A 24,126-nucleotide genomic window follows, 5' to 3' on the forward strand; every position below is an offset into this window, starting at 1 on the left:
CATTTCTAACTTTTGTTGTCACTGAAAATTAGGCCCTATGTTCCCACAGCCCTTTGGTCCCACCATTGGTTGGGTTTAGGCAATGAAGAAAAGAGTTGGTTAAGTTTAGTAAAAAGACCCGGTAGAGGCTAGACAGGCCAGATAGATAGAGTCCAGATAGGTAGAGAGAGTCCAGTGGGAACATAGGGCCTAATTTTGAGGAAAACCTTAGAACTGTGGGAACATAGGGCCGTGGGAACATAGGGCTGTGGGAACATAGGCACGCTCCCCTTTTATTGTGTGAGTAAGTTTTATAAGTGTGATTGTGGTAGGAGTAAAGGAAGAAAATAAGCCTATTCGGGTGTATTTTGGGCATATTCCATTAGTGTATTGCTCATTTGCATATTCAAATTCATTTTCCAAGAAACTTGTAATACAAAAAATTTTACTTTTAATGTCTACTTTCATTGTGTAAAGTTTCATTGTGGTAGGAGTAAAGGAAAAGAAGAAGCCTATTCAGGTGTATTTTGGGCATATTCCATTAGTGTATTGCTCATTTGCATATTCAAATTCATTTTCAAAGAAACTTGTAATACAAAAAATTTTACATTCCATGGATACTTTCATCATGTAAAGTTTCATTCTGATAGCAGTAAAGGGAAAAAATAGCCCATTGGGGTGTATTGTTGTCGGCACCATAGACTTTATACAGTAAATAATGATGCAAATTAAACATATTTCCCCAACTAGGATTTCTTAGGACTTTTAGTATGTTGTTCTAGACACCTCATAGAAATTATGTATGGTGAAAAACCTTCTGTGACAATTAGTTCTATTTTGGGGTCCAAAATGAGCTAAATTGCCTGGACTACTATTGCTATTTTACTTGAACTACTGTAAATGGACTTTTCCATGATATTCTAATTTATTGAGATGCACCTGTACAGTATAAATCTCTTTGGATAAACTCTTCTGCCAGGTGAGTAAATGACATGTAAATCTGAAAACAGAAGATTATGTGCACAAGGCAGGATCCACTATGATAACCAAATATTAAATGATGGATCAGAAGTGAGCCAAGAGGAAGTGAGCCGACCTGTCAAATGATTGGCATAAAAAAATATTGAAATTTGTACACTAATAGGCTATATGTTGCTTACATATATAGTTGAAAGTGCTTTGTGTTAGTAATCAACAGCCCTGAAGGCCCTTAAATTGTCAGGACTTCAAATGGTGATCTCTTCATTTATATTGAATCATACATATTGGATAACCTCATCTCAGACCTGCTGTCATTATATGATGTTGTCAGTCCTCAAGGGAAATTAAACAATCTCCAGAAGCATCCTGGGAACAATTAGGATCCAGGCTCTGTGATAGCCCAGCAGCAGCTATCTCAAAAACACTTTGAGCAGGTTTCAGGGGACTTTATGGGCTTTAGTGGAGCCTCTCTGGCACTTCCCGAGTCCTTCTTTCTCTCTTATATGTCACAGCTCAGATACTGTATCATACACAACACAGACTGTGTTAATGGTCCCAGAGGTTTCTCCTTTTTACTGTTTCAGTTTGTGTGCCTGTGTAGGTGGTTAATCTAAATTACTCTTGACATGTGGCACCTCAAACACATCATTTGTTATTAAAAGAAAAATGTCTTATCAGTTGATCCAGCCACAGATGATCATTAGCTCAGACGTTTAGATTGAACTCTCAAAGTTACAAAACTGCTGTGCTGGTTGTGTTTGTGTGTATCAACACAATACAACAGTGACTTTAAATGAAAAAATAGGGTGAAATTGATGAGGTTGTATCCTGTCAAAGCAGCAAAAAAAAAAAAAAACTGACTTTGTGAAACTGGTCCTTGCAGGATAAATAGGGCTCATTACAAACAATGACAACAAACCAACTATTGATCTTAGTCTTTTATTATCCTGGTAACTTCTAATCAGGTTGAATGTCCCTCGTCTATAAGGCATTTTGTTATATATATTTATATATATATCACCATATACAATATGTGACTGTAATGTGAAAGGCTACATACATTATTTGGTCATTTATGTAAATAGATGAACATTGAAATCAACACAAATGAGTTTCCTTCCATATTCACAAACACGTTCCTTTTGCTTGTACGTTTTATGTGAAATATAAACATAATGAGCCGCACAGTGGAAATGATGTTCTCGGGGTAGTTAATAATAAAATTGATCTCTGCCTAACGTTTCAGTCCTCACTATACAATGCGCCGCAAAGTAAAAATCCGGGAGTCTGATAACTGCATTAAAGAAATTGTCTGTGAGATTGTTCAGCACTCTGGATGTGTTATCTCATACAAGGATGAACATTTCCCTCTGCTACATAGATGACAACACTCAAGCCTTATAAAGCAGCCTTTTTCCTTCTCTGTATGTTAACATTAGGGCACATCGCCCTCGTTTTTGTGAACATTGTGTGGTTTAAATGATAGAAAAATAATCACCTGCATTAGGGGTGCACCTACACCATTTTTTTTTGCTGATTTGAATGGATACCAGTGTTGTCTACATATATATCTACCGTGCTTTGTAGAAAACCTGCTTCTATTGAGCAATTGGAATAACATCCATCTTCGACCTCTTGTTGTAATTCACTTCCTCATCATCTGTGAGCTGTGTGCTGGTACTCTGGCCTTCGCACTGGTAGCCTTGTATCTGGTATAGGTGTACCACTAACCTGAATATACTATCAAATTGCAGCAAGTTCTGTTGAAGTGGCACTATCTTTTATCATTTCAAACCCAAACATTTAAACAGCCCTTTCATACTTTAACAAATTTATATTATTCACCTGGCGAGAGCAAACCGCTTGAGAGAAATCTTTTGGCCATTATTCAGTTGTTTTTTTTTAAAAGGTACCCAAAGAACAATAGCACTCGTTCACAATTTATGTTCTGTATAAAATGAGGTATGTTTCTCTTCTGTTAGTGCATATCAATGTAACAGTGCAAAACCAATTACAACGATTAAATGTTCAACAACCACCTTGTCAAAATACTCAGTTTACAGCATTTACCCCACCATCACTTTTACAAGGCATACAAGAAACCACTTTGAGACACTAAACACACAATATCCTTCCGATCGATTCATCATAGGAACTAGGGTGAAACAAACACATTACAACAAAAATATCAAACTCTGGTATTAATGACTGGGGAGTGGGGAGCAAGCTAATGCACAGTAGTAAATCTGAAATCATAGTAATAATAATAATGATATAAATGTGTGGCATGTGTCGCTCTGCGCTCTTTTCACTCTGACAAACATCAAACCAACATAAAATCTTCCAAATCAATTCAAAATATGTTAAGTGAAGTGTCATTTTTTTTAAGCTTCTGCTGGAATGTGTAATCAGCATGTTCACTTAATGGGCGAAAACATAAACATAAATGAGGTGAAACTTGTTTAAGACAGACATAAAAAACAAACAAAAAAAACACAATATTGCCACAAAGTCTCCCCTCTGCCTTCCTGCGTTCACCTTATGATTAAATGTGTTACTTAGTGAAGCTGCATGAGAAAAAAAAACTGCTAAGGAGTCAATGAAGAAGTGTTCATAGTTAATAACGTTCCTCAACCCTGTCCAAGGGGGGTTTATTTTTTATTTTGTAACATATATTCCATGTTAACACAAAAGGAGCAGCTTAAGTCATTGTTTTTTTTTATCTAGTGTGAAGTTCGACAATGAGGGCCTTAAATAATATAGTGTTAAGTCCTTCAAAATGTCAGAATATTTGTTGTGAGTGTACATAAATAGATACATAAAGGTGTGATGGAGAAAGTGACTACAGGCCAAGGAACTGTGTCGTTACAAAGCAGAAAAAGACACTCGAGGATATGTCCCTTGAATAAAAGGCCTGAGAGTATTGTTGATGTCCGTGTGTGTATGTGTGTGTAAAATGCATGGATTGTCTCATTCTGGTAATACGCCTGTTGTCCTATAAAATATGCTGAAATGTTGTAAGGCGTCATATATATATGTACAAAACATAGCCTCATCAGGGCCAAACACACTGTAACTCCAGCCAACACACAAAGCCCATAATGAAAGGGTTTCCACACAGTAGGTAGCCCGCTGCCTCCATGTAACTGCCCTGTCCTGACACTGCATTGTATCGATGGAGACCACTTCACGAGCACTGCAAAGCCCCTCCTGCAACAACTGTCTCCCTCAGTCTGTGATCGAAGGCTTGAGTCAAGGCATCCAATTGGAATGTATAGAGAAAAGTTTCTCAGGAGGCAGTCCCATGGAACAATAATGGCACAAACCGCTAGCTAAATCCATCATAAGAACGCAGCAGGTAAATTATGTACATCATGTGTTTTGCACACTCAATGCTGCAGTGAAATGCACATTACTTAAAAAGGTCATACCACAGAATTTCACCCTTCAGAGTGTGTTCCCACGACCAGGGCTGCTCAGTTTGTAAACAGTCAGTATTCACTGGGCCATATTTTCCCATATGTAACAGATTAATGTAGCTCTTTTTTTTGTATTTGACACTTTAAACACACCAAATATCTAAGAAGGAGATTAACTGTGGAGAATGAGGAGGAAAATATCCACCTCATTGAACCAAGAGTGTGACAGGAGTTGAAATACAACTTGTGAGTTTGATGTCTCCGATTTTGAGTTTGGGTTCCAGTTTTTGGAAAATAAACACGCACATGTTCACATATATCAAACAAACTTCTCCTGGTTTAGAGGACTATAACAAACTAACGACTGAATTCTGTGGTATTTCTTTTCAAAACCAGCCTGCAGTGGAACTTTTACATCCAAAACCTAACAGAGGAGAACAAGATAGTGCCTGCACACACACAGACGCATACACACACGCACGCATACACACACACAGCATCTCTTCAGGAAGCTGCCAGAAGAGACTGTGAGAAAGAAAAGGGCCTTTCAGAATTACCAAACACTCTAAACTGGGTGCGATCTAGTACAAATCTAATTTGCCAAAAGCTAGCTGCGTCTCACACAGAAACATCAGATCCAGAAAAAAAGTGTCAGTTAAAATCTGTAATGCTCTCTTAAGTCCCAAATGTAGTTTTTGTTTCTGTGAAATAGAATCACAAAATAAAAGACGAGAAGAGAAGAGAAATCTCCCAAATGTGTGGCTCAACTAAATACAGCATAGATGATTTGGCCTTTTCCAATTAGAAACTTGTCACATCTTCTAACACGTACACGACCACACGCCATTACACCACATAGCACTAGTGTACTGTACATACCATACACATGAAGACAAACACACAGTCACATTCAAACAGAGCAGAATACAACACTGCCATTCTTAAGGCAAATCTGAGCAGGGCAAGCTGTGATGAGTATTGTTACGAAGCTACAGTATCTGGCAGCTATCTGGCATGAAGTAACCCTTAGGTATAGTGATTCAGAGGGGACACAAATAGTGTTACATTGGTTTCCAACAGGCAATATTATGAGAAAATCCCTTTCATCTTACAGAAAAAAAAACACAAAACTGTCTCAAAAGCTACCTGTTATACTGACACATAAATAAAATGTGAATCTTGGCATCGACAGCTAACATTAAAAAAAAAAAAAACTCAACTAAAACCAAAAAAGGTGTGTTTGTCTAAAATGTTCTGTAAATATTGATAAGTACAAAAAAGCTTATAAGCTGCAAAAATGAAAAATGAGTGAAATGAATGATGTTTTTGGAAAAGAACGTGTGACATTTTGTTTCTTCAGATTATGTCTTTTGCTATAAAATATACCACCCCAGATAAACTTGACCCCACATCACAAATATAGTGCACTGTGCAACTTGTAACAAAGTTTGGCTGACTCTATGAAAGATAAGGGGTAGTTGTTGTTGTAGTGTCCCTTCCTCTGATGTCTAAGTTTAGAGGATAGCAGGCACCAGTGGTTTGGGAACAGCAGATCCTCTGTTAGTCTTGTTGCGTCTCCCCTCCATCGTCTCCTTCCCTTTTTTGTTTTTTGTCATCAAGTGGGGGCTCCGCGTTGTGTGTCCAGTCCATGGAGAAACAAATGCTGTCCCCGTGCTCACAGATAAGCAAATGCACAAAACACACTCTCACACACACACACACGCACACACATACACACAAACACACTCACCCAGACACGCTGTATGTTACAAAATAACACATTTGTCTTTATCCTTCGATTCTTTCTTGGCTTTCCGTTCCCCACTCGAGGACTGTTTTCCCGGGCTGGGTGTGGCTCCGGCTGCTGCTGCCGTCACAGCTCCGGCTGCTGCTGCACCTGCTCCTGCGCCTCCTCTGTCCGCCTCATCTCCTTCGACAGGCTCCTGCTGGCCCTGCTGCACAAACACAACCGGGGGGGCAAAGGAGCAAGAGGAATATAAATAAAAACCTACTCATTGATCTGAACTGGAAGAATAAGCGTTACGCTAAAAACATAAATAAATATGCTACAGTACGTCTTCAAATGTGGTCAGATCTTTATCACAGTTACAATTATGTAGAAACACAATTTATTTTAACTAATAAAACACTAACTACGGTACTGTGTTGTTCTTGTAGTCACACAACATCATTCAAACATTCACAGTTTAGGTTGGAAACAGTTTGAAATCCTTTTATACCAACATGAAAACACATGGGGCCCGGCTGCTTTCCTGCCTCTGGGCCGAGACATCATCGAGGGGAAAATTAATTGCCAAATTTATCGCAAAGATGTTTTACAGGTTAATGTCAGGCTCAATGTGAAGACAGTCACTCACACCAGGCATCATGAACATGTGGCTGAGCTGAAGCAGCTCTGTAAAGAACAAAAAGTCCAAATGTCCTTGTGAACAGTGTGCAGGTGGATTTTCTACCTGAGGTTACTGGTGCCAGGAGAGGGGAAGAATTAAATGATTCCACCAGCACTGTGTTTAAAGGGATAGTTCAACATTTTGGCAAATTTGCCTATTGCCATAAACCCTATAGTCATAGGAGTAGGTTCATTACCTTTAATTATTGGTGCATGTTGTTTTGAGATCGGCGGGGCAGAGACGTGAGCTGCTCAGTGAACACAATGGAGGTGAATGGTACAAGTCACCTGTCCCTCATCAAACTCATCAAATACACAATCCAACAATGACAAAACGCTCTCATGGACAAGTTGTGACCTGCACATTCACCACGCTATGAGATAATAACGGGACATTACGAGTTGTTTTCAAGGCAAATCCGCAGCTGGAACTACTTTCCAGACAAGTCTGCTGCTGGGCGGAGTGACTTCAAAAGCGCAAGTATTTCTGAGTATTTGCTTCGTGTGTCGTAATGTTACATGATTATCTCATAGCGTGGTGAATGTGCAGGTCATAACTTCTTCATTAGAGCGTTTTGACGTTGTTGGATTTATTTGATGAGTTTTGAGGGACAGGGGACCTGTACCGTTCACCTCCATTGTGTTAGCTGAGCCGCTCGCGTCTTTGCACCAGGGGTCTCAAAACAACATGCACCGATAATTAAAGGTAATGAACCTACTTCTATGACTATAGGTATTATGGCAATAGGGACATTTGCCAAAATGTTTAACTATCCCTAAGTGTGTTCAGTAACATAACATAAGGTTCATGTGGGCACATTGTTGCAGGAAATAAACCAAAGGGCTCAGTGGACTGAGTACCTTTTCTTGCCACTGTAAATCAGGTATGTGTGGTGACTGTCCTGAGCTCCTGCTCTACTCTACAGACGAAGCTTCTGTCTCGACCCCACGGTAAAAGGATGGCAGCATTACAAGAAAAAAAAGAACATCACTGTGCCTTTTCATTTTCAATACCTCCTTTACAGCTCTGACTCTCGTACTCAGACATCCATCTGTTTCCAGAAGCAAACATCTTCCTTCTATGTCACGTTTGCCTCGCATTTGTTCCAAGACCTGCTTCTCCTCCCTCTCCCACCTGCTTCTACCTCCTCCAGTCCCTCCCTCCCTCCCCACCTGTGCCTGTGCTGCTGCCGCCGCCGCCTGCTCCTGCTCCTGCTCCTGGTAGTACTGCGAGGCTCGTCGGTCCTCCTCCTCCTGAAGCTTTTTCGCCAGCTCCAGGTCACTGATGCCCTCGGGGAGCTGCTCCCACTGCAGGTCCTGGCTTTGCTGCTCCTGCTGCAGCGACAGCGCCATCAGATAGTCCTGATAACACATGTGAACGCGCACAGAAAGAGAGAGGGAGAGAGAGAGACAGAGAGAAAGAGAGAGACATGTGTGATGATTTATGCAGAAAGTTGCCATTGTGACGCTTGCGTGTGTACACTGTGTTTCTCAACATGCAACGGCTGAGCTGGGACGCTCCTCAGCCAACATGTTATAGACCAATCCACCATCCACAACCACTGTTCTTTACTTATCAACTGAGCCATATTCATTTGTTGTGTTGTCTTCATTGTATTATTTTTTGTGGTATAATTAGTTGGACTTATCCGTTCTATTATATCATGTTCTATTCTCCTCAATGTTATATCCCTTTGTCAATGTGAAGACCTAATTTCCCAACTGGGAATTACAAGTTTTCTCCAATCTAACTGAATTGATTTTGAGCACATAAATTGCCTGAATAGATTTTTCTCACCAAGTTCTATCTAGCAGATAAGGGGGGGCTGGGCAATGAGAGAGCAATAAAAAGTAATAGCCCCCATGTTCAGGTCTAGTCTGTGTGTGTGGGAACAGGCAGACAGTTTGTCAGCAAGCTCTGTGTTTAGCCCTTTCTGCCCAACCAGTGAGCAAACAACTGTGAATTACAGTCACAAGGCATAGGAGACATAAACTCAATGCATTGTTACACTGGTACAATGAAGCACGGAGGAGAAGTGAGGGGGGGCACCGTGCAGTCGTGCTTGTGTGATGTTCAGGCTGCCATCTGATGCATCTCATATATTAGTGTGGGGCCATAACACATCTATTATTTAAGAACTTTCCCTCACATTTTTTTTTTAGCCCACAGTGCACAGTGGATTGTTTTCAACTTTTTCATTAATAACTCGGTGCCATTCAGGTGTTTCCGGGAATTTGATGGAGAGTGTGTCGTTTTTTGTTTTTGTCTTTCCTTTTCCCTGAGTGTTTAAAACATGATGCTAGAGGCAAGAACAGCAAGAAGCATTATGCCACTACTGGTCCATTAATCTGTCTCGGCTTTCCTGATTACATAAATGGTGTGAAAAGCACATCGTGGTGAAGCATTTCTAGACGTGGTGGTAGATATATGCTGGTTCTGCTAGTCTTGCCTGCATCAGTGCTCAGACCTGGTCTATCTGATCCTGCTGGCCTCGGTACACGGTCTCTGGATCAGAGGGAGGCCGCAACCGGAACTCTGAATCACAGAAGTTGCCATCTCCGTCGACGTTGTGCAGACTCTCCCAGACGACCTTCTCCTCCGTCAGGAAACCTTGGTCTGTAACCAGAAGGTACAGCTGGCCCTAGGAAATAACCACACACATCAGCCATTATCAGTGTTATACTGTACACACAAACACGATGTCACACTTTGTACTGTTAGTAGACGCTCACACAGTCTGCACATGTGTGACTAGGTGCATGTGTTTTTGAGCTGCTGGTGAGCGATTACAACGGCCGTGATGCTTTGTCTGGCGTTAAAGGTGACACACACACACACAGCTCTGCTTATATTGGCAGTGATACTGTGCTATTCAAAATAAGAGTACGCAAACTTCACTTCCCCTCCTGTGGACAACAGGAAAGGTCTGTCCCAGCTACACTGATATGGGGAGCCAGATGTGGACATGGACAGGGCTGTTGCAGATGGGATGCAGGCAAATGGGATCATTGTGATTGATCTAATATTGTGTTACACATCAATATGCATCCGTCATTAGCTTGAAGAATGAGCTCTATCTGAGAGTGCACAGGAGGAGGGGGTCCCAAATCTACTGGCTGGGAGCTTTAAACTCTTAACTAGAAACTTCTTCTTCTGCAAATAATAATCTCAACAAACAATTACATTTGTCTTTAAGGCTTTTCTGTAAAATAAAAAATGTTTATCGCTTCAATCAAATTGAACTATTTCTTATTAAATAGCCCGCAGAGAAACATTTAATTAAAGCGCCTTTATTCTGTTTAGCTCACAGACAAAACATAGAACTGCCTGTTTGAGACTGCAAAGGTAGATTGCTGATATTTCTAATATCATCTGGAGAGAAGCAGAAATCTAGGTTTACCTGGGTGTAATATACAGTACTGTATCTATATACACATGAAACGTATCAACACGTGGTAATTTATTGTCAATAAGATGAAGGAGAGATGAAACCACGAGGCAAAGTCTACAGAAAGCTTCACATATGGATCTCAGTTTGACTAATGCAAACAACAACTGACAGTTACAGTGACAGTGCCGTTTGTAGTTTTTAGTGACGTTACCTTGTATTTGATCATAGTGCTGAAGTGGTTATTCCTGAAAAAGACACAGAGCTCTCCCTCCTGTACAGTGGATGTGAGCTCACACAAGCCATGGTACGTCAGCTGAGTGGCTGTGCTGCTCAGAAACTGCTCTGCTACGATGCCTGAGAGGAGACAAAGGAGGGGGAGACGGAGAAAAAACATGGGAGGTTGTGAATTAGTGATTGATTAGCAAAGGCAGAAACTTGGTCACATCATGAGCGTTGCTTGAATTATTTATCGTATCTCGGTTGAATGATTTTACTGCCTGGATGCTGTAGATTAAAGACAGCTTTAAAACTGATTGATTGAAATTTAATTATACTGTGTCTCTCTTAATTGTGTTAAGTGAAATACTTTTAAATTTGATATAATTTCATAATTCTGAAGATAACCAATCATCTAAATTATGAAGGTGGAAAAATAACTTTCATTTGTTACTTGTAAATTCTTTTCATTCATTTCATGTATCATTAGACCATAGACACTGAGACACATGAGTCATCTATGTGACAATCAATTCCTGCTCATTCATGAGCAGAGGTCAGTATTTGGAAGGCTTACTGGAAACCCTGTTGTAATGTCTGTCCTTGATATTTGAACATTGAGACTCTCTGCTGCTGGAACTGCTCACAGTTAATACAGTGAACTCAATATAGGCTGAGTAGCAGATGGCGAGCAACATCTGTAAGACAGGACGGCACCCAATGTATAACAAATACACAAAGACACACTCAAAGAGACAGGGAAGCGGTCCACGATGGTGGAAACAGAAAGTAACTAATGGACACGGAAGCGTTTTTTAACCACAGCAGCAAATCTCAGAGATGCTTCATTTTCTTTCAGCTATCTCAGCTCATCTGAAGCGGATGCAAATCCAGCTCCTCAAGCAGTGACGGGCAGCATCGGCAGCAAACCACTTAGTCCAAGACTATGCTGCAAGTGTAGAAACAACAACAAACAGGAGTGAATCTCCCACATCAATATCATCATCGACTAAGGCCATGAGTTGTTGGGCTTGGCAGCAGCCCAGCTGACAAGTGCTCAGGAAAGTCAGCGTTGCACGAGCAAATATTTAGTTGAGAAGTTACTGACAGCTGGTGAGAAAACTGGGAGCTGTGGAAGTAGGTCATTTGATGAGCAGCCACATATGTGTCCTGGTTTTATTTGAGCTCGGTCCGTGGTTTTGTGCAAGAGTACGCTTGCACTGGACGGTCCAGTAAACATATCTCATGTAATGAAAGGTGCCACTGACTCAATGTTACGCTGCACACACACTGCCGTTTCTCTGCACAGTTGGACTTGTGCCACTACCGCACAAAGAAGCTGGTGATGGTTGACTTCAACATGTAGCGTTCAATCAATAGAAAGAGGATGTTTATCAAAATGTAGCGCTGAAGATCTAAATTTGAACATTTTCATCTATCGAAACGCATAACTTCCTCTCTTTTTCTGCACCTTAGGGCGAGTACACAGGGCTGACAGGGAACAGACGGGGGGAGGTGGAGGGTGCAGGTGGGGGCGGGAGGGGAGTGAGGCCGGTCAGAGGGAGTGAGGAGAAAGCAGCACCCACCTTCACCTGCCAGCTCGCTGTTGTCCGACTGTTTGCAGGATATTATCTTCTCCACCAGCTGGTTGTAGCTGCAGTTGCCCACTGCCTTGACAATGTCATGCATCTGCAAACAAAGATAAAAAAATAAAAAAAACTGTGGGAGAGAGCATTCACCGAGCTTTGGAGCCGTTTCACTAAAAGCCACAGCAGATTTATACAAAATTTATAACAGAGAGAAAGATTCTGGCGACAAGAGGTTTATACTGGAGACTGTTATCACTGTGTAAACCTGATTCTCCTTTCTGCGAGGGTTCAACTAAACACATAACAGGTACATTCACCTGACAGCTTTCTGTAGTGCAAGTGTGAACACTGTCATTTGAACTCAGGCCACAGAGGTGAACACACAGACCACCTGAAAAGACGGCAGTCTGGTCCCAAGAGACCTCTGGAGCTGTGAGGGAGTGGCTTGTGGAGTAGTACAGTAGCTCTCCAATAGTTTCAATTCAATGAACTAAACTTATTAAAACAGATTTAGACTGAGGAAGCCATCAAGGAAAATCCATATCTATCTATTGATCAAAATCCAAATTCCTCCAAATTTGTGTAAAATGGAGAAAAATAAACAACCACATAGTAATTTACAGAAACCCCAGTATCCATTCCACATGCTACAAGATGCCACATTTCTGTCCTGTTTCCAGCTGTGTTTTTCTCATTGACCATGAGAACATTTTATGCTGCTACTTTAATAGCTACTCTGCTATTTTAACGCGAAAAAAAGATAAATACGTCATTAAAATCAAACCAAATACTACACATGTTTACGCCTCGCTCATTTTTTTGAGATAAATGAGGATGCTTTCACATCTGAAAGTCATAGTCTTGATGAAGGTACATCGTTGCCTTAGTTATATTTCATATTGAGTGTGTGTGAGCTATAAGCATGAACTGCTATGGATGAACATATTGACTGAACAGTTTTACCCTGCGTCATGGACCCATGTGGAGAAATCCAATAGCAAGTCGTGCTGGACTGATGAGTTTATTAATGGTCTTATGAGCATTATCACCTGAGACTGAAACCAGACGTAATATATCATCCATTATGTACACTGCAGCGAAAACTTGGACTAAGATAACATCGTTTTCATTGCAGTCCTGCAGGAATGAGTGGTCACTACACATTACAGCAGGACACAAGCACAGTGTGCCTCGTACTTTTAACTCCCACTGACTTTCTGACCTTCTGACCAAGTGATATGAGATGAATATAAAAACACGTATAAGACTGCTCTCATTAAAATTCAGGATTAGCAGAATTCATGTCATTTTGCTGTCATAAGACGCTGTGGTTGGGCTGCTTTGTTTTAACACCATCAATGACCCATAGCAGTTTCCAGGTGAGTTACCTGTCAGCCCATTAGACTGCATGTTTACTGGTTTTGGTGTCTTTGCAATATGACAGCGTGAATACACAGACAAGAACTGAAAGACAACATTTTTTTCCCTTTGTCTGGTTCAACTCAATTTCACTTCAGATGTGAAAGCAGCCACTGATTTCAGTATTACACTATTCACAAAACAAAGACATATGTTGAGGGAACACAATAAAACACGTTGGCCTTCAGGGAGGTAAAGAATCACATTAGTGGTGATAAGTAAGGTCCATCTCACCTGGGGGTCAACCAGCCAGCCATGGTAAAGGGGGATGTCCAGCAGATCAAACACAATGCATTCTGGGGTGTACTCAAAGACTCGCACCCCTGTGAACTTAACATTCACATCCAGGCCCGTCTGCAGCTTATGCAACACGGCCATGGCATCACTCATGTTCTAGGAAACAAGGAGAAAAAGGACACGGTCTTGTTAAAAACAATGCAGCAGAAGGATTTCATGATGTGAACTTACAAAAACAAATCTTAGATAGTAAAGAGGACATGTATGTTTCTGTATTATAAACATTATACAGAACCAAGAGCTGTGTCCAGTCCAGCTGCTGCTGTCAGCTGTCTTCATCAGTTACAATATTCCTGGTTGTCTGCACACAGACAGCAGAGCTGGGGCTATTAACAATTGATTTTTTTTTTTTTACTGTTACAAGAAACCATTAACTGCCATTTACGCCTGCACAAAGTAAATAACACAACTTCTACACACTTAATCCCTTATCTGGTTTTGTCAAGTCTGGCTGTTTTACAATTATTTCTTTGCAGCTAAGTTGAGTTTTCATATTTACTGCTCTCATTAAGTTTTACTTTGTTTACTATCAATCAACCTACAACCACAGGCAGAACTGGAGGTCTCTGCCAGGAAACCATATGATATTAAATTTCTGTGTCGGCTTTCAGACTCATCACCATGAGACATGATATTTCCCTTTGATAATATTAATAAAATTAGAGAAGTGAACGAAGAAACAGGAACACAAGATGATATAAGACGATGTAATGCAGCCCAACAAAAGCTCTGCAATAAATACAACCTTTCATTGATTTTCATGGCAGAGAGAGTGAGAGTGAGAGCGAGAGAGCGAGAGTGAGAGTGAGAGCGAGAGCAAGATAGAGAGAGAGAGAGAAATGACACACAACCAAGGTCCTTGGCTGGACTTGAAAAGGGAGACACTGAGACCTAAACCTCTATCTCACCAGGTCGCCTCTGCAATGTTCAAAATTGAATACAGCCACTTCAGACAGATGGTTGAGTTCAGCTCTGTGGCCATTTCAAGTTTGTAATCTGTTAACGTCGACTACAGTATATCATACTGTAAATTGCTCCCATTTTATATTTTCGTATTTTCAACACTCAAACATCAAGTTGCACAATGAGGGTTCATCCTGTCACTCAGATCTCACTACAAGTTCTGTTAAAGGTTATAATTAGTTAAGAAGATTAAAATGAATAGGTAACACAAGTTAGAATATATATCAACTTTAAATGACTTTGGTAACTTGTCAATGATGAAGGGAGGGTCACTTTCATTAACTTCAATTTTTCCACATAATTACCCTATCAGTCCATCAGAATCCTACCAGACAGTAAAATGTGAGCTTCCTGATGTGCAGAATACTATGTCATTTGTTTACATACCATTTCATCTAGATATATTTACTCAGTCAAACCCAGAACACCATTAAACACAGGACACAAACAACATTTGGGCTTAATTAAGCAAAAATATTTGAGGTGGCTTCAAATAACCTTCTGTTCGTCTGTGAATATGAATATGTTTGTAAATATATTTTATGACTTCTTCTTGTTCATCTTTAGCGGTCTGTAAAACCCTCTCCAGTCAGTTCCTTAATAGTTTTTTTTTTTTTTTTTTTTTACCATCAAATCAGCATTTTCTGCATGTTTTACCCACATGACCGTTGCTATTGTGATTTCCCTAAACTGTTATGGGTGTTAACAAGTTTCCTTAAAATAAATCTATCACTGGGTTCCTGTGAGGTTTTAACTGGATGTGTTCATGAGGCCTGAACAAAACTGAGAAAAATACCACTCCATGCTGCTTTTTGCTTTAAAGCCTGATTAAAAAACATCAGAACTTTATTTTGGAACGAGGGAACGTTGAGCTTGCCATTAATTGTAAGGTTGGTGGTTTGATGTTTTTCTGTCCACATACTTTTACTGTGTGTGCATGGTGGAGAGAAATGTCTTATAAATGGCTCTGGAGAAAAGACTTTTTATTTAGTAATTTGAATTAATGAGACATAGTCAATATTTAACCTAGGTATTGGTTATACAAATGAGCACAATTTGCTTTGTCACAGTTCCTCTTCTGTTGCACCTCCTGTTTGCTTTGCTAAACAATTGAGCTCATTTTGAAATTAATGTGCTTGCATAAGAACTGAGCTGTGTTTATCTCTGATGGCAGAAAAGTTTTTAAATGCTGCTAAAAATATACATATATATTTTTTTTTAATCCTTTATTTCAAATCAGTGACTGTAAGGATGAACAGCATAAAGTTTATATTATATACACTGTACGTACGTCCTAAATATGCCATATGTTTGCACCACACACCTGAGAACCCAACCAAACAGACTAATTCTTGTGTTCTGCCTCAGAGCCATGTTTCCCAGCTGGCTCTGAACCTCTGCTGCCATTTAACTCTGAGATCAAGATAAACCTTGCAGCTGAGCCCAACAACACTATTATAAGTGTGTAGTTGCAAGCAATTTCCATTTGATTTCAGGCATTTTGCAATACACTACTAGAGACTGTAGCAATACAAGGAAAATGACTCATAAGATTTGTTTTTGCAAATACCAGAACAATAATTCAATATCAGTATTTACTTTCAGTGTTACTACAAAATAAAAATGATCATCATTTCAATATTGCAAGACATTTAATTATCCAAAACTAATTATTAAAAATTCTAACAAATGACTGAGAACTGATTTTGTATAAAATTTCCATCTCGATATCAATATGATAGACCTATTCTTATCAATACTGTGATGCTTATTTCCACTGCTTCACTTGCATCATTATTGTGAATATGTTTCTTTGATTTATTTACTGAGTATAATGATTCCAAATGTGGAAACACTGACAGTGCAGCGTGGACTAGATACTGTACATCCCAAAAGCAGAGAGCTTCTCCAGCTCTGGAGCACAGAGATGAGGTGAAAAGCCTTCAGCTGGCCCATTTGAGCGTGCGGATTAGGATGTTTACGAGCAGCAGTGATGGCAGGATTAGCAGGCCAGTGTAATGGACCACATCTCTTCACTTTAGGGCAAAGGGCTCTGACAGCAGATGAGCGCTAAGAGATCAGATGATCAGATGATTAGCACTGAATCTTTTACATTCATCTGTATTTGGGTTGGGTGCATTTTCACAGTGTAACATTAGCACAGGACTCAGCTGTGGCCTTTCTGTGTTTTTGCTCTCACTCTTCAGCTGAAATGTTTTTGGGAAGATTGACTGGTAGTTCACAGAACAGGCTTTTATTTTGCCATTTACCCGATCACATAATGCAGTTCCCGCAATAAAACATGGTGCAGCCCAGAAACACAACTATAATCAAGTCCAACACTAAATAAACGTATGAAAGAGAAAGAGGTCTTGCTTCTAAAGCTGTAGGAGGGAGCTGCTTTCCCCATGTTACTTTAAAACCAATGTTTCTGCCAGGCAACACAATTGAGCAATAGTTTTCGGTTAAGAAATGAATACTAAGGTTGACAGTGCCACAAAAAACTGTCATTACTCAATGAAAATGAGATTTTAGACAATGCCACAGTCCGACATTTGGTGTACATGTGCATGTTTTATGACTTTCTGAATTCATATAAAATCTCTGAAAATACACAAAGCAGATCTATGAAGCTAAAGCAACATATCAGCCACCGGAGAACATGTAAACCATTACATAATGCAACGGCCAATCAGAGGGAGCTTTTAAATAATGAACAGTTTACAAGACTGTAATGTCCCACATTTTGGATCAGACTTGAAACACAGCAGCTGCTGCTGCTCTACATTTTTGTTTGATGCATCATCAAAATAACTTTATTTCTAATATTAATAATGTTATCTGGTACTATTTAGATTTTTAAAAAAAAGAAAAAAAAGAAGACAGAGCACTTCTCAATACAACCCCAGTTTAGCAACATTACTAACCATGGCCTTAAAAGTAACGGCAGAGGTCGATCAGAGACTGTCTCTACTGTGTGTGCATGGTGGAGGGAAATGTAACTTGTGAAGGATTGAATTAAAATGAACATGTGTACCTCACACATTGATAAACCTGTGTGTATAGCTTTATCTCCGATCTTATAATTAGATGGATCCTGCTTGAATTAAATCAGTGTCCAGCCTCACAAGATGCACAACTGAAGCCACAGCCTCTGCCATGTTCGCTCATTCAAAGCGTTGCTCTCCATACAGAGCTAATAAACTGAGCTGTATTTCTTCTTATGGGCTTTTATGATTGTGGCCTGGACACAAATCATCTTCTTTGTCTCTGACATCACCATCAGGAATTTCTAATCACATTTCATCGATGTTAATATACAGCCTTTAATTTGATTAGCAGGGCGTAAACCAAACAGACATGTGTGACAAATTTTGCATTGGTTCATCATCTAACAGGCTACGTGGGGGTTGAGGGTGCATCATGCGAACGATCAGACAAACGATGCGTTTTGAAAACCCACACTGGGATTTTGTTTGCTTCTCTCAGGACAAAAGAAAGGGTTAAGAAACATTGGCGAACACTACCCATTACTGCGAATTATGTCAAATTAAAATCAGACTCCTCTTTAGCACGATAACCCATTTCCTCCAATGGCTGAACACTCATCATGGATGAATTGCCGTGTAAAGCGGTGTTGAGCTGGGTCCACTTACACAAAAGCAAAACTAGCCTCTCACTTCACTTCTCCGCAGCTCCTCCGAGTAAATATTTAACAATAGCTAAAGAGCAGCCGTGCAAATGCTATTTAAAGCCTCATATGCTCTTGTGACAGATGATGTTTTTTTGAGCTAAATTTATAAATAGAACTACTTCTGTTATGAACTCCTACAGCTCCTTTCAAAGTCTGGCCTGCTTCAGTTGCATTTCAGAACAGGCCAATAAGCAGTGAAAACACATTTTTTAAAGATGCACAGAGGAGAAAACCTTTTGTTTGATGTGTACATAAATAAATCTCACAGACTTGCTGTCTTTTAAATCCCAGAGTCCAGCAACCCGGAGCGCTGCCCACGGTAGTCTCCACATACTGTGTCTAACCACACCACATGGACATGAGGACACCCACATGCAACACAGCTCCCAGGCCAATGTCTAGGATTAGACCGCCATAATAACTATGCACAAACTACCAACCACTCCCTTACTCTAACTCCACATGCTGAGGACGCTGCTGATTTATTTAAGAGGTTGTATTTTGGCTCAAGGTAAATTTAGAAAACCATTCAGTGAGGAGACTGCACGTTATTATAATTTTTTTCTCCTCTCTAAATGAGGGACAAGTGTGGCTTCAAATGATTCACAGATGTGCTGGTGCTCTGCCATGCAAGAGGAGGAGAGGCAGGGCCCCTCCCACACCGTAGGCAGGCAGCGGAGACAGGAGGAAGCAGGGGAGCCGGAGCTGGAGCTCCATCTCCAAGTGCCTCTCATGGTGAGCAACACACACACACACAGCCTCAGTAATAGCTGGGAGCTGAACCCAGCCATGCGTCTCTAAGCATTCACCGCCATGTGAAACAACATAATCTGACACTCCTGACCCCTGTTGTTCCCTGGGCCTTGCAAGACGCGTCTTATGTAACCTATAGAGCAGTGTGGAGGGAAAAAAAGGAAAAGAAGCTAAACTGCAGTTTTATATGGTTCACATTCACACTCAACCTGACGCTTATTTCCATATTACGGAACATCCGCTGACCTTCTCTGTTGCCTTAATGCAAATGTGCCAACCTGCTTTTTTAGCATGCAGCTAATACTGATCCTGTGTGTGTGTGTGTGGTACTGGTCCATCAGAGAAGAGGGCATATCACTTTCTAATCCATGGTGGGAATTTATCAATAACAGCCACAGAGAAATATTGAGTGTGTCAGTGAGAGCTAATGTTAAACTTTTACAGTTACGGGTTCAACACAGAGAGAGAGAAGAGAAAGAGACAGAGAGAGAGAGAGGAGACAAAGACCAAGTTCAATCCAAAAACCATGCACTGCTCAAGTACCATTAACAGTCAGCACACACATAAGCATAAACACATGTCTGTTTAATGATAATATTCCAGATTGATTAGGCAGCCCTTACCTGCTCATAGTTTAGCCGCTGAGCCTCCGATATTTCTTTAGGCTTGGTTTCCAGAATGTAGTCTCCTACAGATGGACAGGAATAGAGACATGTCACCAGTTATGATTAGTTCAACGGTACTGAAAGAGTGAAAAACCATTTGCTCTGCACTGATTACTGCTACGGACTCCTATGGCTTAAGCAATTGTAGAGAAATACTCTTTTTAGAAAGGGCTGTGCCAAATATACTATGTAGGATCCTTTGAGTCATGTCCACTGTGGTGTCAGCTGAGATCTCAGTCGACACGGCTCTGTGGCAGAGAGCACAGCCTGGCAGATGTCTGGCTCCTGCTCTGTTCAGCACTACAAAACACGCTGCAACATTTAAAAGCGTTTCACACACTTTGAAGGGCCAGAAAAGGGCCATGAAAATACATTCTTTGCTATTGCTGTGAAAGTTTTATTGCGGTCTAACTCCTGACTTTTGAAACTGCGGTGTATGTGTTTTCCAGAGTGTTTCACAGACAATCATTTATGTATTAGGACCTGGCGGGAGTAGCGTGCTGCACTGTCAACACATATTTTTCCTGAGACTTACTCGGTGGAATGCCACGAACTTTGTGTCATCAACAGCCACATAAAGTGAAAACAGCTTCACGTGTAGATTAAATAAATGCTCTCATGTGTATTTTTCTATAGCAGTCAAAATGAATGGAGTATCTCAAGGAGAAAAGTACACTTCTCTTGTAATTAGGTCTTTCTTATTACTTTTTTTAATAATTGTGATGGTTGACCTAGAAAAAAAGGCATGATGATTCCTTCATGTGTATGCTGTGAGACCTTTACAATCTTAACCGAGCCCATCAAAGCACAGAATATAGCTAATGTTATGATGAGCAAGTTTTTCTGGATTCTGTGCAGCACACACATGTTTTTTTAAACTGAAAAGTTATTTTCGTTGACTCTGGAGCCGTGTTCTGGCACATATGTCAAATGTTAACTTTAATGAGACGTTTGGACTGACCTACAGACAAGCCGCTGGGTGTAGTAAAAAAAAAAAAAAACAACCCTTCCAACTTGACTGTTATGCTGTCACTCAATATGAAGACTGTAGTGCAAGTCAAGATGTTTTCCAGCAGAGGGCCGGCCAGCTGAGTGGTTTTACTACAGTATGTCCACGGTGAGGAAACCCCCTCGCTGTTCTGCTCACCACTGGACTGAGAACTCCTCCCTTAATGTCTGCGTCCGTCAGCCTCTGGGCTTCTGGATCATGCTCATGCTCGCGCTCTGTAATTTCCGAGCCGCCGAGTGACCGCCACCACCCACTTTAAACACCACATTTGAACTTCATTACCCATCGTCACCCGTGCTGTTTGTGTCTGTGTGTTACGACAAACAGCTCTGAGTTTAGAAGTCATCCAGCATCCCCTGGACATTACACAAGATTAGCTCTGTGGGCTGTAACTGAACTCAAGGTGAACTCGTGCTCCCATGCGCCATGCAAATGGACAATTTTGGAAATGATCAAAGTGATGACAATAACATTATTTACCATTTAATTGTGATTTTTATTTGAGCCTTTACAGCTAACAGACACAATTACGGTCCACAATCACAATGAGGAAAGAATACCATTTAAAAGTTGATCACATATGTGGAGCATTTTAGTCCTCTAATGCCAGTGGATAGTGACTCTCCTGAAAGAGGCGGCATGAGACTGTGAGGACTGACTCTACCTCTGAAGAGCCCCTGCTGTAATCAGACCTCTCTGCTTTGATATTGTAGAGTAATTTCAGTTATGGAGGGAAGGAGACAGCCAAAGAGAGGAGATGTCTCTTGTATGCTTTGCAACAGCAGGGGATCGTTCATGGGGTTTTCCCCTGCTCTGGTCTCTTCCTCTAAATATATATATAAGCATGTACAAATGTGCAACACAAACTATATATATACACTCTAAGCATGTATCCTCTCATTTGAGGGAATGTGAAACACAAGAATGTTTACTGGGTTGCTGAAACTCTACTACTCTGCGCCAGTGGCTTTAAGGGTTAGTATGTTTACAAGTGTGGACTTGTGGGCAACACTTATTCAAGGTGCTGTGGCTCTATAAACACTGAGGCACATCGTATTATAGCTTATTTATTATACTTATGACATTTGTTATTTTTTGCATTTTCATATTAGGTGCTGCTGGGTTACCATTGTAAATCTTAGGCCAACGAGCAGAAGTAGACCAGATTTAATACGATAACATGGCTTTAAAAGCTCAGTGCATTTCTGCCCCTAGATTGATGATGTGGAATCAACATGGTCTTGTGTAACAGGTTTAACAGCAACAAACACTCACCAAGATACTCCATGAGTTGCTCAGCAGTGATGATTTCCATCATGGGTGGCATCTTAACCTGCAACAGACACACATGGACACTCGTCGTTTATTCATTTATCTGTTGTTTATCAGACAAAGCAATGCAACAAAAGTTAACTGTACCAGATAAGAGGCCATTTACTGTAGAGTTGAGTTTATAAAACACCTCACATCTCTCCTCAGCATTCAACATGCACTGACAACATTGAATTAATCCACATATCATAATAATGTGAACATTATTTTTGACAGGAATTATTAGGGCATAGAGAGGAAACAAGCTGACTGAGTTGATGCTTAGCAATGTAATCTAAATGTTGAATTACACAAATGTCCCCTGGTAATTACATAAAATAACTGATAATATAGCTCGGATCTCAGAGCTACCTAGTGAAACACGCCTATCTGTATCAAGTTTCTATTGATCCACGCTTATCTCAGAGCATTTACCTTCCATGCAAGGAGAAGGACATTCATAATTGCCAGTAATGGACAGGGGCCGTTCTCGTTCTGAGTGATGATCGGCGTATTCTCCTCCCTCCACTTGATCCACTTGATGTGGTATATGGACTGGCCAGCGGCCCGGTCCTTAGCACACTGGGAAGCCTTTGTCCCATCAGCCCCATACTCGCTCTGCAAGGCCAGGGCTAGCCCTCTGTCCTCCAGTCCCTCACTGTTGAGGTCGGAGCTGGGGCATGAGTTCAGGTTGGAGAAGGACTCCAGTGAATCTATGCTTCGGGATTCTCCGCCAAGGCTGGGATCGGGGTCACTCCCACTCGGCAATCCCTCCGATAAGCTGCGATCACCGGACAGCCCCGACTTGACGCTTGCCGTGATTGCATTGTCCGGACACAGATGAGTCGGCTTGGCAAGTTTTGTCGGTTCATTATCTCCACATACCGAAACCTCACCCGACACATCTGTGCTCTCCTTAGCTGGAGGTGAGGACGGGCCGTCGGTTTTGTTGTTTACTAACTTTGATGATGAGGCACCACCCTCTCTATCTCCTGCAGCCAGCACCGACTCATGCCCCATCCCGTTGCTGATCCGATCCCCGGACCCCAACCACGATCCGCTCCCCTCGACGTCCTTCTTCTTACCCTCGGGTACAGAGAGGACTTCAGCCGCTTCTGGCACGTCGGACTTCCCGGCACTGGACGTGTCATTAACGGCGCTGGGAGCACCAACGTTTGCGGTGCTGTCATTACAACTAACGTTAACCAAAGTACTGAGAGCAGCCTCACTATTCTTGCATTTCTCGGCTGCTCCTTTCACTCCGCCGACAACCGCAACGTCGCCCATCTCTGCCGCAATCGTGGCACACAAAGAGCTTCCGTCAGTGTCTCGATGCAGGTTTGCATTTTTCTCCATTTCGATTTTACAGACTGTCGACAGATTTTAGCTAAATTGCAACAGCAGCAGCTTCGGTCCCAAAGACGCCATGACAACTCTGCAAGTGACGTCACCAGAGTGAATTGCCTTCAGGCCGAGCAAGGGGGCGGTAGAAAACCAACGGCCGGGCGGTGCTGCGTTTGAGTGCACTCGTATTCTGTATTGTCGTCCACTTTTGTTAAGAATTAGGACCGTTTGACCCATCCGAGGGTATCTTTAAATGTCATATACAAAAGAAATATATCAGAAAATGATTTAGCGTCTAGACTAACAAGACTACACGTCAAAGGTTTGGTATTTAACTCAATATTATTGTTAATTCTTGTAATATAAACTAATTATGTGCGGTTACCTTAAATAGAGTTGTGTTTCCAACTGACAGTTCCCACTTTTATTAATTTTAGACGCTTTTCACAAGTTGAAACCAGTTGAAACCTTTGTCGAAACTGTAGCTGGCTACATTGCTACATTTTTAAACCGCTACAAGGTAAAGTTGTCCTTTTTACGAGGACTCCTGAATCTATGATGAAAAAGAACCTCCCGTGCCCGTGACAGTCTTGCGTATGCGTGAACGTGCATCAGTGAGAGCAGTATGATCTCGCGGAGTTTTACAAGACAAACGAGACTTTGGAAATGATGAGACGGTCGCTGT

General features: G+C 41.1%; 1 protein-coding gene across 3 annotated transcripts; it reads right to left on the minus strand.

Annotated features, from left to right (window-relative positions):
- Nucleotides 1–1,913: 1,913 nt before the first annotated feature.
- On the minus strand, nt 1,914–23,520 carry mindy2 (MINDY lysine 48 deubiquitinase 2). Of its 3 annotated transcripts, none has more exons than XM_083995246.1 (9): nt 22,533–23,520; nt 22,062–22,119; nt 19,736–19,800; nt 13,640–13,798; nt 11,984–12,086; nt 10,393–10,535; nt 9,258–9,431; nt 7,963–8,151; nt 1,914–6,331 (listed from the first exon to the last, which is right to left on the minus strand). In XM_083995246.1, the coding sequence occupies exons 1-9, from the start codon at nt 23,451–23,453 to the stop codon at nt 6,146–6,148; spliced, it is 1,998 nt and encodes a 665-aa protein (XP_083851372.1). In that variant the 5' UTR covers nt 23,454–23,520; the 3' UTR covers nt 1,914–6,145. The 3 variants fall into 3 exon arrangements, with proteins under 3 accessions (XP_083851372.1, XP_083851371.1, XP_083851373.1); XM_083995245.1 differs by having other exon boundaries at nt 1,914–6,334; XM_083995247.1 differs by lacking the exon at nt 1,914–6,331 and having other exon boundaries at nt 8,017–8,151; nt 9,240–9,431.
- Nucleotides 23,521–24,126: the final 606 nt, after the last annotated feature.

This window comes from Trachurus trachurus (genome assembly GCF_905171665.1).
Source record: "Trachurus trachurus genome assembly, chromosome: 3".
Lineage (NCBI taxonomy): Eukaryota > Metazoa > Chordata > Actinopteri > Carangiformes > Carangidae > Trachurus > Trachurus trachurus.